The 13,258-nt window shown below is 43.3% G+C and overlaps 1 protein-coding gene across 2 annotated transcripts in view; it reads left to right on the top strand.

The window, feature by feature from the left end:
* The window catches only part of FRAS1 (Fraser extracellular matrix complex subunit 1), a 414,631-nt gene that overhangs the window by 197,807 nt on the left and 203,566 nt on the right, over positions 1-13,258 (top strand). For both annotated transcript variants that reach the window (XM_034671646.1, XM_002912484.4), the window contains one exon: positions 12,589-12,732. In XM_034671646.1, coding sequence (XP_034527537.1) covers positions 12,589-12,732 — 144 coding nt within the window. The remainder of the gene's footprint in view (positions 1-12,588; positions 12,733-13,258) is intronic.

The raw sequence follows: 13,258 nt of genomic DNA, 5'->3' as shown, positions 1-13,258 counted from the left end.
TCCATCCACATACCGATACACAAATGCCTCTGGTAGAAAGTTGCTGGGAAAATTTGTTCATGCTCCCTCCAGGGAATTAAACCAATTTGCTTTAGTTCAGCCTGGTTGCATTTTTATGCATAAAATGAGAAGAAAGAAGAGAGCAAGGAGAGAGAGAGAGAGAGAATGATCTTAAAAATTAAAGCTAAACTTGTGATCAATTTCCATATACTGTTTCAATGCTGAGACAGCCCAAATAAGCTTTCCAAATAAGCTTTCTCATTATTGGAATTTTTTGCAACATTTGTGCTTGTGCTCTTTTTGGTGACTTTTCACCATTGACCTTGGAAGTTGGTCAGTCAACCAGGGCTCTTCCAGCATGTGCTAAGCTTTCCAAGAAGAAGCCTGCCATTTTATGGTAACAACAGGTTTTTCTGGATTGATTCCTCTTGGCAGGGTCATTTATATTATGACTGGCATAATTTGCCACTTTATTGACCCATCAAAACCAAAAGAAAGTGAGCACTGTGCTGAGGAAGTTACCTGATTAATATTCATGCTCACTGTGTTGAATATAGGGCCGGGAGAAAAATATGGGGCAGAGCCAAGTGGCATGTAAACACGTGGCTCTTCCACACCAGAGTGGGAGCAGGTACACCGGAGGGCTGAAAGAAGGCAGGGAGTCCTGCCAGAGGGTCGCATCCTCAGGGGTCCTTATCATTTTCCCTTTTCCCTTGAGCTTTATGGAATACACACCCATACACACAGAGGCAGACGAATGTGTTTGTGTGTGTGCGTGTATTAATGTTATTATTACGTTCTTGTGCTTGATTAAACGGAATAGTGTCGTAAACACAGACCACATTTTGCACCCCCATACCAGTCACTGCTTTGCTTCCTCTGCCTTCCCCAACTTTGCAGTTTGATGCTTTGATCACTTCACCTGAAGGCTCCACACCACCAGTCTTTCTACAATCTAAGTCGGAGACAGGCAATATAGAAGTTGCCTCTTCTCTACAGCAGGTAGGGCCAAAGAGTAGTCACCCCTTCAGTGACCAGAACTCATTTTTTAGACCTAGCACTCAAGCTTCTGCCTTAACCCCTAGGGTTCCTCTGCCACCAGCTGGATCTGGTCCAACATCCCTTTGGCCCACCCTGTCCCACTCTTCTTGACCCTATGGACGTCAGGTTCTGGACTGGGCTTCTACTCTGGTTCCTTCTATCTTGTCTGTTGTGACCTATTTCCAGAAATTAACAAAGTGTCCCTGAGTCGACCCAGCCTGATGGTCAGGCTTGACCCAGGTATGGATGCTCCTTGCCTCCCTCATCTACCACATGGCCTTGCACCTTTCCTGCATGGCTCTTGGGTACCACTTGTCCTGGATTTATTGTGGTCTCTCTACCCAAGTGGTGGTTCCATTGCCTCTTCCTAGAAACCCTGTTATGAAATCTAAGTCTGTATCCAGACTCAGCTCACCATGCCCTGGAAACATTCTTCCTTACCTGTCGTGCCCCTGTTTCATGCTGGTGGTCCTGCTGAACCATTGCACACACAAATCCCGCACACAGGAGCCCATAAGAAAAAAGTTTAAAAAAACCAAGCTGACACACACCATGCAAGATTAGTTTAAAACAAGTGGCTCATAAGACTATAACTTGAGTAATGAAAGAGTAAATCTAGCCCATTTTTATATGTGAGTTGGTATTTGATTTGCCAATCCCAACTTCCAGTATTCACAAAGGCCCGAGATGGAGCTGTGCGTACTCTGTGGCAAGTTCTCCCTTCATTCTGCCGATCCAGAGATGGGAGGGAGTGTGACACAGTGTTTAAGACTGTAGGCTCAGGAGCCAAACCACCTGGATTCCAGTCTTGGCTCTGTCACTACAAACAGTATTTGTTTTTTTTTAAAACTCCACACTTCAGTTGCCTGTGGGTAAAGCAGCGATGGTAATGTCTGCCATATAGCATGGTTGTAAGGATTAAATGAATAAATTCATACGTGTCATTTAGGATGGTGCCTGGCATTTAGTAAGCCCTCCATCTGGGTGAGAAGACTTGTATTTCTGCTTTTCATTGTCCTTCCTCCTTGTTCCTTTCTCTCTCTCCTACGCTCATTCTCCTTTGACCACTGCTTGAGGTCCTAAGGGTATGAAGAGAAATGAGACTCTATCATTCCTGTAAGTGAGCTTGCAATCAAGCTGCTGGTTACAGAGAGGTAAAAAATAATCACATAATCCTTGCAGTTTATTCTGTATCTAACTGCTGTGTGGTCTTAGATTTTGAAGCTTAAAGAATCGAACAATTGAACATTTTCCAGGTTTGTGAAGGGGGGGATCCTTTTGATTCTTGCCACTTACTGCTCTCTGGCTTCACACAGGTTATTTAACTGCTTTGAGCCTCAATTTCCTCAACTGTAAAATGGGGATAATGTCATCTACTTTAAACCATTATGATGAACATTTGAAAAGATGCTTGAAAAACGTAAATATATTATGCCTGGCACATAGTGTGTGGACAACAAAAGGCAGCTGTTGTCATCAAATCTGTTCCTTTATTTTTCAATTTATGGGAATGAAAATCAAATCACTTGCATTAAGAAACAAAGAGTTTTGTGCCATTTGCATTGGATTTCAAATCAAATCTACTTCCGTATGTTATGAAGAAGTAAATACAGAGAACAGTTTACTGTATTCATCACAAGTTAAAATCCTTTTATTTTTTTTAAATGCTCAGATTAAGTGTTGAGAGTCTGGAATTTTGTTTCTTAGCCAATATTATGGTATAATTAGAGGGAAAACTTAGGATAACTAAGCCTGTAAAATTTACATATGGGATGCTGACCTAGCTGAGATTTAAAAGCTGTAGTTTGAACAGTGGAACTTGTAAAGTTAATTATTTGTTGGAATTTTGTTTGACCAGAGCAGCCCAGCCATTTGTGGAAATGAAGCACTGACCCTTAGAGCCAGGTCCAAGGCAGTGAAGACTTAATGGGTCTTGGCATTATGTTCCAGCGTGTGGCTTAGCTTAGCCTGGTTGTGCCCAGAGCAGAGCTCTTGGCAAAGGCATTTATGAAACTGCTGTTCTGGAATCCTCAAGAAGACAAGGAACCCCTTACCCCCTTGTTCTGTCAGGACAGTACGGAGAAGCTGACATCCACCATGGCCCCTCTGACATCACCCAGAATTGGAGGGTCAGTCCCTATTTCGTTGCCAGATCACATCTTCAGTTTGGGGGCCCAGCACATCCTACCACTGTCTTCACTGATTCTGTTCCGCTCTTTAAATTGTATGCATTGTTCAAGCCTTCTCTGGTATTCTATCGCAATTATGGTCTCTCCCTTAATTGCTGAGTGTCTTGTAAAGGGGACTTATTGCTTCAAGTGATATTCTTGTCTCTTCCATTCTGTGCGTGCAATGAATATTTGTTGAGTCTCTTTCATGTACCAGGAACTGGGATACAGAGTGAATGGACAGAAAACTGCCTGGGGGTTGAGGAACTTACTTTCTCAATGGGGGAAGAGTGTCAGTAAAGAAGTATACAGAAAATTTTAGATAGTTACCGCTCTATGAATTCATTACTATCAGTGCTAAAAAGGCAGTTTTAAAAGGTGTATTACAGGAAGTGACTGATTCTTGAGGCAGGGACAGGTTTTATACTTCTGAATTCCCTGTAGTGCTAAGCACACTTAAGGCCCTCTGGAATAATTTTTGACTGAGAAAAATGTAATAAACCATTGCATGGAGGAGAAAGGACAAGAGTATACAGGCATGCCTAGACTTTGACTTACAGGTGACCTAACTTCCATTTAGCTTCTGTTATTTACTTCTTGTCAGCAATTCCTGGCTAGGTGTAGCCTCAGGAAAATTCCAGAATCTTGATTTTTCCCCACCTCTCTTTTTCTTCCTTTCATCTCCCTCCTCTTCAAGATAGTAGAGTGCCTTATCAGTGCTGGAAGGGTTACTCTTACATAAAACAAAACAAGACCAAAAAACAATTATCCTTGGGACTTGAGTGGTACCCATGTAGTGTTTTAAGCCTTTCAGAAGGGAGGACGACAGGATTGCCCTCCTGCTGTCCATTTCTTGAGTGAACTAGACCCGATGAAACAGGTGACAGTGGTATTCCAAGCGCTCTCCTGCTTTGGATGTTTATGTAAAGATTAAATGGAGAAAAAGTCAAAGCAGCTGGTGGTGTTGCACCTGGGACCTTCGCTGTAGTGCCTGAGACCAGCTATGTTTGGCATTTGCCTGTGCTGCTTACAGACCCTTGCTGTGTGTGCCAAAAGACAAATGACAGACAAAAGTATCACGTACCAGCAGAGAAAGCCTGCCACAAATGCAAGGGAGTTTATCTTCCAGACAGATCCCATTCTTCCTGACAAATCTGAACCCCCAAATATTTTAGCTATGGATTACAAACTAGTGACAAGTCTTCTGGCTTTCTGCCCAGTTCCTAGGGTTCACAGTTAGTTTAGCTAGACTCTATGGCATACATTCTTTCTCCCTTTTTCCTATTCCCCACCCAACACTCTCCCAGAATGATCTTCCCCTCCCTCATTAGGCAGCCCACAGAGCCCACAACGCCTCCGTGTTATCACTGTTGAGATCTGAGCAGGCTCTGCCAGTGCAGCCAGGAAGTCTGAGAACTCTCCCCGTCCAAAGCTGGGTTTGGGTTGGTGGTCCCTGTGGCTTTTCAGTTTCTGTAGACAAATTGACTCAAGGTATCTATGGAGAAATCAATAGCCATTTAATTAATAGGGGCTGAGGAAAAAGAAACAAACAAAACCCGTCATCCTAGCAGCTGTGGGTTGCCAGTGGTCACAGCGAATGAGTGGAATCTGAGAGTTTCGTTCGGCTCATCGAGCTGGACCGAGGCGGTCACGGCATTTGGAAACTTTGGCTCTCTACTTGTGTTGTAGATTTGGAAGTACAGGTAGAGAGGGGGTGCCTGGGTGGCTCAGTCGGTTCAGCAGCTGCCTTCCACTCAGGTGTGTTCTTGGGGTCCTGGGATCCAGCCCTGTGCTGGTCTCCCTGCTCAGTGGGGAGTCTGCTTCTCCCTCTCCCTCTGTGCTTCTCTCTCTAGCTCTCACTCTCTCTCTTGCTCTCTCAAGTAAATTAATAAAATCTTAAAAAAAAAAAAAAGTATAGGTAGAGGGGCAGGAGAGAGAGAGGGTAACTTTAAGAACGTTCCTCGTGAGCTGCGTATCTGCCATCATCCTCTGACTTTTGGACCAGTGAGAAGCTACGCTGCTTGTGGAATCTCTGTCCACGTGGACCTGTCAAAGCTCTGGCAGCTGCGAAGTCATCCTTTAGGTCCAAGCTCTACAGAAGGCCCTGCTAAAAATTCAAATATGTTACCCAAGATGAGCAAATCATTCAGCTGCATCACAAATGTGGTTAATAGATCAATTAGCTATTTACCTAGTGTGTGCCTTAAGGAAAAGGACTATAGACTTTTTCCCCTTCCCCTCTGAGTAATTCTTTTTCCCCTAAGTATGAAATGAATTCATGTGTATTACAAAAAATAATTTGACAAAGTCAGTCAAATTCAAGGTACAATAAAAAAAATCAGCGAAAAATCCCTGACTCAGACTCTCCCAAATTACTACTGTTGGTATTTTGGTAAAAGTCTTCCCAATTTATGACTGTGTATGTGTGTCTGTGTGTTATGTGCACAGACGTACACACATTTATCTATTTTTCAAAGGTAAAATCACACTCTATATATAGCTTTATTGCCTGCTTTCCCCACGTTATTTATTATCCTTCTACAAAATCTTTTTAAAGCTGTTTTATATCTTTCCATCTGGGGCTATGCAAGAATTCATTCAGCCAGTCCTCTGCGGTTTGATGGTTGTTCCTAATTTTTCCATTATCATAAATAACCATGATGTAAACATTTTTAATAGAAATTGGGGTACATATATTTGATTAGGGTAAATTCTTAGACATGTGATTGCTGGGTCCAGGGGTATATGTGTACTCTTTGAAGCCTCTGGCACTTTAATATGTGACTCTCTTGAAAAAGTTGTAATTTGTATTCCTGCTGGATACAAATGAGTGCCTGCTTCCTACCACCCTTGTCAGCACGAGGTATTATGAGTCTTCTTGTTTGTCAGGTTGGTTGAGGTAAAATGGAATCTCCTTTAATTTTTTTCTTTTACTGATTTTGGGGATTCACATGAGGAGAGTTGACTTCATCATACTTATCAGCTCATTCCCATGATTCCCCTGGGCCAGCTATTCCTCTTGCTTAGCTATCTCTGCCTGTCTATTCCTTTTGTTCCCATAACCTAGTCTCATTTCCCTTCCCCCAGCTCCCCACTTAAGTAACGATTCTAATGCAATTTAACATGTATTGTGTGTGTGCGCTCAATTTTAAATATTCACAAATATTAGTAGGTAGGTTATTTCATGATTCTTTTCCTTTTTTATTTCAAAGACTTTAATTTTTTTTACAACAGTTTTAGGTTCATAGCAAAATAAAAAGGATGGCTCAGAGAGTTCCCGTTTACTCCCCGCCCTCACACATGCATGGCCTCCGCCATTATCAGCCAACCTCCGGCAGACTGGTATATTTGTTACTTCGGTGAATCCTTCTTTCCCCATTTTTTCTCACAAAGCACTGCTCTAAAATGCGTACAGTCCACTGTGTGTACCTCTAACTGATTACACGCAGTTCCTGCTCTCCTGTTCAATTTGCATATCTCTGGCTATTTATAAGGCTGAAGATTTTTTTCATGTAGTTGTATTTTTTCTGTTAGGAACTCCCCTGAGTGCATATGGGTTTTCAGAATGTATGGAGACCAGATATTCCCATTTCAGCACACCAAGTTTTCTCTTGGCACAGGGAGGTAGGTTGAAGACAGAGACCCAGCTTGGAGGGGACAGAGATTGTAGTAAAAGGATCAAAAGTATGATTACTCCCATGAACTTACTTTCCTTTTACATATGTCTGGCGTTTGCACTTCTTAGACAAGTAGCCTTGGCCTCCTGTGGGGCTGTGATGGGGAAGAGGAGAGTAGTCTGGCTCGCATCTGAGCTTCTCCCCAGTCACCACGCTATTTTCAGTCGCTTTCCACAGGACTTTTGTTGATGTGTTGTAGAGATTGCAAGGGAAGTGCTTTAAACTATGAGTCCTCTGGGAGAGGTGGGAGCCCTTTCTTGTAACTGCTGGAATCATCTCCAAGGGCTCTAAGGGAACCTCGAGCCTTTTCCCGTAGTCTTTTCTGTTCTTTCCTCTTCTGTCTCCTGCTGCACTTCAATTTGCTCCCTTTATACTTACTTTGCTTTTGACACCAGTTGAGACAAGATGTGCTGGGTCTCGCGGAGTATGCCACTCAGTGGATCTCATGTGACATTCTCTTGCTCTCTCAAAAATGTCATCTCACCATATCCTCCTGAGTTACATACAAATTTATTCCCACTTTACAGATTAGGAAAGCAAAGAACAGTGAAGTTAAGTGTCAGAACATTTTTTCATCCAACAAGAGCTTCTTATTGGAAATGTACCCACTGTCTTATGATACTACTTTAAAACCTCACAAGTACTTCCCTTTCATTTGTGTGATGAGGACGAAAGCTAGCGGTTGCTACAAAATGGATGTGGACAGCTCTAAAAGAAATAAAGGGATGAAGGAATTTGACTTGCAGATGACATAGCTGATTGTGTCTACAGTTTGGGCTGCTCCTGTGTGAAAACTCCCCTGGCAGTTTGAAAATCTGAACTGTAGCCTGAGGAACCTCAAAAGAGGCCTGCTGAGCAAGTGTGCCGATTCCCCAGGAATGGTGGGGAAACTTACTCTAAAAGGCCATAGGAAAGATGGGGGACTAAGGCTCCTTCTCATTTCTGAGGGGTGTTTTGAACTGCAGGCTGAGCCCACTGGGATCTGGGAAGGCTACCTGGAAAATGAGAAGGGTCCCATAGGAAGCACTTTTAACATGTCCCTGGAAAGGGGCTGCATTTTATGCGTAGAGAAGCACAGGTTAAATTTTTTTTTTACAGCAATCTTCTATCTCAAAATTACCGAAAAACAAAAAGAAGTTTCTTATTTTTAGACTATGGTTTCAATATAGAGTTGCCAAAAGAAATCTAATTCGTTCCTTTTCATTTTGAAATGAATTGCTCAGCAAGCCAACACATGTCTTGCTATGCTCTAGAAAAGTCAGGGGCTTTCCTAAATAAATTATCTACCACATGTAAGATAAGAAGATGGTTTTTTCTCATTAGCCCTCTTTTTAAATTTATTGCCACGTTTTCACAATATACAATTCAAACCCTGGGTGATCTGAAATGTATCACTAAGAGAAATTATGGTGAAAAGTCAGGGAGTGACCTTCTATTTTTCATAATAACCCAAGTGTAATAAAAGCCACATGTAAAATAAGCCTGGAAAAAGAGATTATCTGCAGTAGCATATGTTCAGTGTTAGAAATTAGAAATCAATTGCAAAACACAGTAGGAGTATGTCATTATAAGAAATGACAGCTCAAAAAAAAAAAAAAGAAAGAAAAGAAAAGAAAAAGAAAAAGAAAAAGAAAAAGAAAAAGAAAAAGAAAAAGAAAAGGCAGCTCAGCATAGTCCCATATTGAAGAAATAAAAATCCCTTCTGCTGGCTTGCCTGACCATCGAACGTGCCTTTTGTTTGCTATGAAAACAGAGAAGGTGGCCTCACATTTGGTACTCTATATAGATGTAGTATAAGTACTTGTCATCATAAGGAGATCTGGACATAAGGAGATCCAGCCTTTATTAGGTAAATTTACAGCCTCAAGTTTATCAAGCTTAAATTATCACATGTTCAGATTATGACCTCATGGTTAGTTATTTCCATGTAGAAGGTAACTGATAGCACGGCTCTCTCATAAGCAGTAAAAAAATCTGCCGTGTATTCATTTAACATACATTTAATGAACACTGACTTTATACCAGTTATCAGTCTGGACACTGGGGGTTTGAGATGATTCAAATGTGGCCCCTGTTCTAGAGGATACTACATACATTCCGTTGAAAGGATTGATTTGTAACCAAATGATTAGGACAATAGGATAAATAGCATGAGAGAGGACGTACAATGAGCTGCAGGAACACAGAGGAAGGAGGGACTGTTTGGACAAGTTCAGCAAAGCTTCCCGGAAGTAGTGACAACTTAAGCCTCTCAAGTGTAACCAGGATTCCAGGGACTGTAGAAGGAGCTGGAGGCATTGCCAACTGGGTGAATCCCATGTGGGGAATCTGGAGCCCACTAAGGTATGTAGCATGCTTAGGGCACCCTGCTCCGTAGAACTAGCCTGCTCGAGGGAGGTAGCAGAAGGCAGGGCTGCAATGTTAGGTACGGCTCAGTTTGTAACAGGCCTGAGTGCTGTCCCCAAGCTTGTAGCCTCTGTCCTACTCATCCTCTGGCCCTGTTCTGATTGGCAACACTAGGGATAATGTTAAAAAATATTTAACGAGTAGTATGGCACAGAGCAGATTGGTCAGAAGGTAGCGGGGACCTAAAACCCTCTCCTGTGCCAGACCTTTCAGTTGTTGGAGCACAGTGTCTTGCAGGCTTCCCAGGGATGAAACCAGAGTTATCAGGGAGGGACCAGGATGACAGCCATTTGCCAACCAGGTCGGAAGTATTTTTACTATTTTAAAAGCCAGTGCAGCTGAATGCACCGTCACCAGCCAATCCCCGAAGAGAACGAGGGGGTCATGCTTTAATTTCTCACCTCCTCTGTGCTCCCTGGACAAAAGATTTGAGTTGGGGCACCTGGGTGGCACAGCGGTTAAGCATCTGCCTTTGGCTCAGGGCGTGATCCTGGCGTTATGGGATCGAGCCCCACAACAGGCTCCTCAGCTACGAGCCTGCTTCTTCCTCTCCCACTCCCCCCTGCTTGTGTTCCCTCTCTCGCTGGCTGTCTCTATCTCTGTCTAATAAATAAATAAAATCTTTAAAAAAAAAAAAAAAGAATGTCTTGAGTTAATTACCCTCTCTTCTCCCCACTGCAGAGTAAATTCTCTAAGAAGCAAAACTGATTAAAACTCTTGCAGATGAAGTCCAAGGTCCTTACCTGGCCTTCCATGACATTTGTGATCTAGCCCCTGTTGTCTTTTTAGACTTACTTCCCATTGTCCTCTCAGGTACTTGCTCCACGGTGCGGTTTGTGCAATGCTACCGATGAGCTCAAGTGATGGGGTGTAAATGTTTCCTCTAGTACACTTCTGACCTCTGGCCATCACCCTGCATGTGGTAGGTGCTTCTGTTGAACATGGATAGGTTAGCCTGGCATACCTTCTTAGGAATGAAATTGGGTTTTTTGTTTGTTTTGTTTTTTTGTTTAGGTAATGGCTTTGAATCAACTCCTGAGTCAGTAAGGCAGAGGCACAAGCAGGGTAGACCGTTCAGTTGATGACTATAGTCAGTAATGGAGGGGGAGCTGAATAAGTGAATGAATGACAGATTTCGTGGATGTTCAGGGTGAAGTTTGTTACCGGGATCTTTAATCTACATCTTTAATTATAATGTACTTTGGGTAGCTTATCCTAATATTAACAGTGTTCTCATGTAACACTTATAAAATGTAAATAAGGTGTTAAATATAAATGAAGTACCAAGTGTGGAGTACCAAGCAGTGTGCTCAGCACAGAGTTAACTAAATGGAAATGGGTTCTGCCCTTCTGAAGCTTATGGCCTAGCAAGGGAACCAGATCACAAATAAGTACACTTTCTTCCATCTCTTTTTTTCATCTGCTGTTGTCATCTCTTGCCTGAACCAGAGCGGTGGACTCTACGCTGCTTTCTCTGCCTACATGAAAGTCCTTAAACCCTCTCTACATGGCAGCCAGAGAAGGCTTTGAAAATCAGGGCTTGTATTGATCTTGCTTAACCCCATTTGAGACTTCACATTACACTTAGGGTTAAATCTTAATTTCTTTCCATGATCTCCAAGGTTAAGTTTGTTTGGGCCTCTGCCTATCCTTCCAGCCCTGAATCAGGGCACTGTGCCTCACCATTCCTCACTGTGCCCCTCCATGCCCTGCTGGTTCCTCTGTGTCTACTAGCTTTAGCCACAGGGGCAGCCTTCAATTCCTCGAACCCCTGAGTTCCTTTCCTTCTCAAGGACTTTGTTAGTGCTGTTCTCTGGCTCTCTCCAGGGCTGGGAACCTCTCATCCTTTAGATCCACCTAAAGTTGGTTCTTTTCCACCCCTGCCACTGTTATTCTTTATCAAAGAGCCCTTCCTAACATTTTTTTAAGGAGGGGCTAGGAACAGAGGGAGAGGGAGATAGAGAATCTTAAGCAGGCTCCACACCCAGTGCCAAGCCCGCACGAGGCTCAATCTCACAACCCTAATAAGATCATGACCTGAGCTCAAATCAAGAGTCGGACACTTAACCCACTGAGCCAGCCACCCAGGTGCCCCATAGCATTTAGCAGAATCTGTAATGACCTCTAAATTTGTTGGGGGAGAAAAGTTGTCTGAAAGTAAGGCTTTCTCACGCAGTTCTGAGCTGAGATAAGAGGATTAAATCTTGAGATTCTCAATGAAGGCACCCTTTTCTGATTCTAAAGGGATACATAATTAAATTGCTTAGGTATATAGTTCCCAAGTCTCTTCCAATCAGCAAAGTCATTCTCCCCACCAATTTTGGTCAGAATGAATACCTCTGCAAAACAGGCTGTGCTCTGCGGTGAAGCAAACATTTTGAAAATTAGGTTGCATTAACAGAAGCATAGGTTGGGGTTAGCGATACAGATAGTTAACCAACTTTTACTACTACCAATCACTCAGAATAAGCCTTGTTTTGCAGACATGCTAAGGTGAAAGCAAGCATGAGTAGTAAAAATGGAATTCTAGAAGAGGAGAACATTTTTGAGTGTTAAAGGAAAAACTCTGGTTTAGGAGCAATGTATGCTTAGCAAGTTAAGTTGTACGAGAAAGGTACCTCAAGAGGCATGTTGAGAGCAGAAGCTAGTGGGGAGAGGACCAGAGACGGGGGGACTAGAAGAGTCATGAGGGAAGACAAAAAGGGACGGGGGTGGGACAGAGAGAGAGAAGACAGGGATGGAAGGCGAGGGGGAGAGCAGTAGAAATCCAGCAGTAGCCGGTCTTTCAAGGTCTACTCAAGGATGGGAGTGCATGGCATCCCTCCTTGCTGAGTCTTCATGCTGTTGGACGCAGGAGTGGTGATCCTGTCAACACTCCACTGTATGGTTATGAAAGACAAGGTGGCAAGGTGATGGAGGGCCATCTGATTTCACTAGACAGACCATCTTTGTCTAGAAAATTATGGTTCCTTTCCCTGTGATTCCCGTTACTGAAAAAGCCTCTGATTTCCTGTTCCAAGTCTCCTAGCAGTAATTTATTGAAGTTGTACTTCTGACCAACAGAAGTACAACTAAATCAAAGTAAGTTCAGAGGTTTCTGTTAACCATTCTCTCTCTCTTCCTTCCTCCTCTCCTTTTTGGTGGGGGGTGTTTTTTTTCTTTCCTGTGGTATACATATGTGCATTGCGATTTAGGACTGAAGGCTCCAACATCCTCCTTATGAATTCTTAAACCTTCGAAAGAAAAATTGCAACCAGTCCTTTCTGCTATAGATTGTTTACTGATTTTGCCTGCAGTCTGCCATGAGTCCTGTGCTGCCTGCTGGGGTCCGACGGAGAAGCACTGCTTGGCCTGCAGAGACCCCCTCCAAGTGCTGAGGGAGGGTGGCTGCGAGAGCAGCTGTGGCCTTGGGTTCTACGGCAAGCAGGGGATCTGCCGTGGTAAGTACCCGGCTCTGCGTGCCAGGGCATCTTTTTTTCTTCCAGCATCCCTTGTTTTATTAAAATCATAACATTTATTTTAGTCAACAAACATGCAAATGGCAGGGATGCCTGGGTGGCTCAGTGGGTTAAGCATCTGCCTTTGACTCAGGTCATGATCCCAGGGTCCTGGGATCAAGTCCAGTATCGGCCTCGCTGCTCCATGGGGAGTCTGCTTCTCCCTCTCCCTCTGCCTCTCCCCCTGCTTGTGCTCTCTTTTGCTCACCCTCGCTCTCTCTCTTTCAAATAAATAAGTAAATAAAATCTTTTAAAAAATATGCAAATGGCTGCTAACATCAACAGTGTTTTAGTAGTTTACAGACCCTTTTATCAACTGGTAGGACCGCATTTCACACCCCCACTTCACAACAGCGTGTTAGGCTAGGGTGTCCGTTCCAGCCTCATCCTGCGAGGCTCAGGCTGCTTGCCCCAGACACACAGCTGTAGGGAGAGGAGTAGGGCTTCCGTCTTCCAAATTCCAAATTCT

This window comes from Ailuropoda melanoleuca, chromosome 11 (genome assembly GCF_002007445.2).
Source record: "Ailuropoda melanoleuca isolate Jingjing chromosome 11, ASM200744v2, whole genome shotgun sequence".
NCBI lineage: Eukaryota > Metazoa > Chordata > Mammalia > Carnivora > Ursidae > Ailuropoda > Ailuropoda melanoleuca.
Note: the sequence above shows the minus strand (reverse complement) of the source record. Positions and strands in the feature narration are given on the sequence as shown.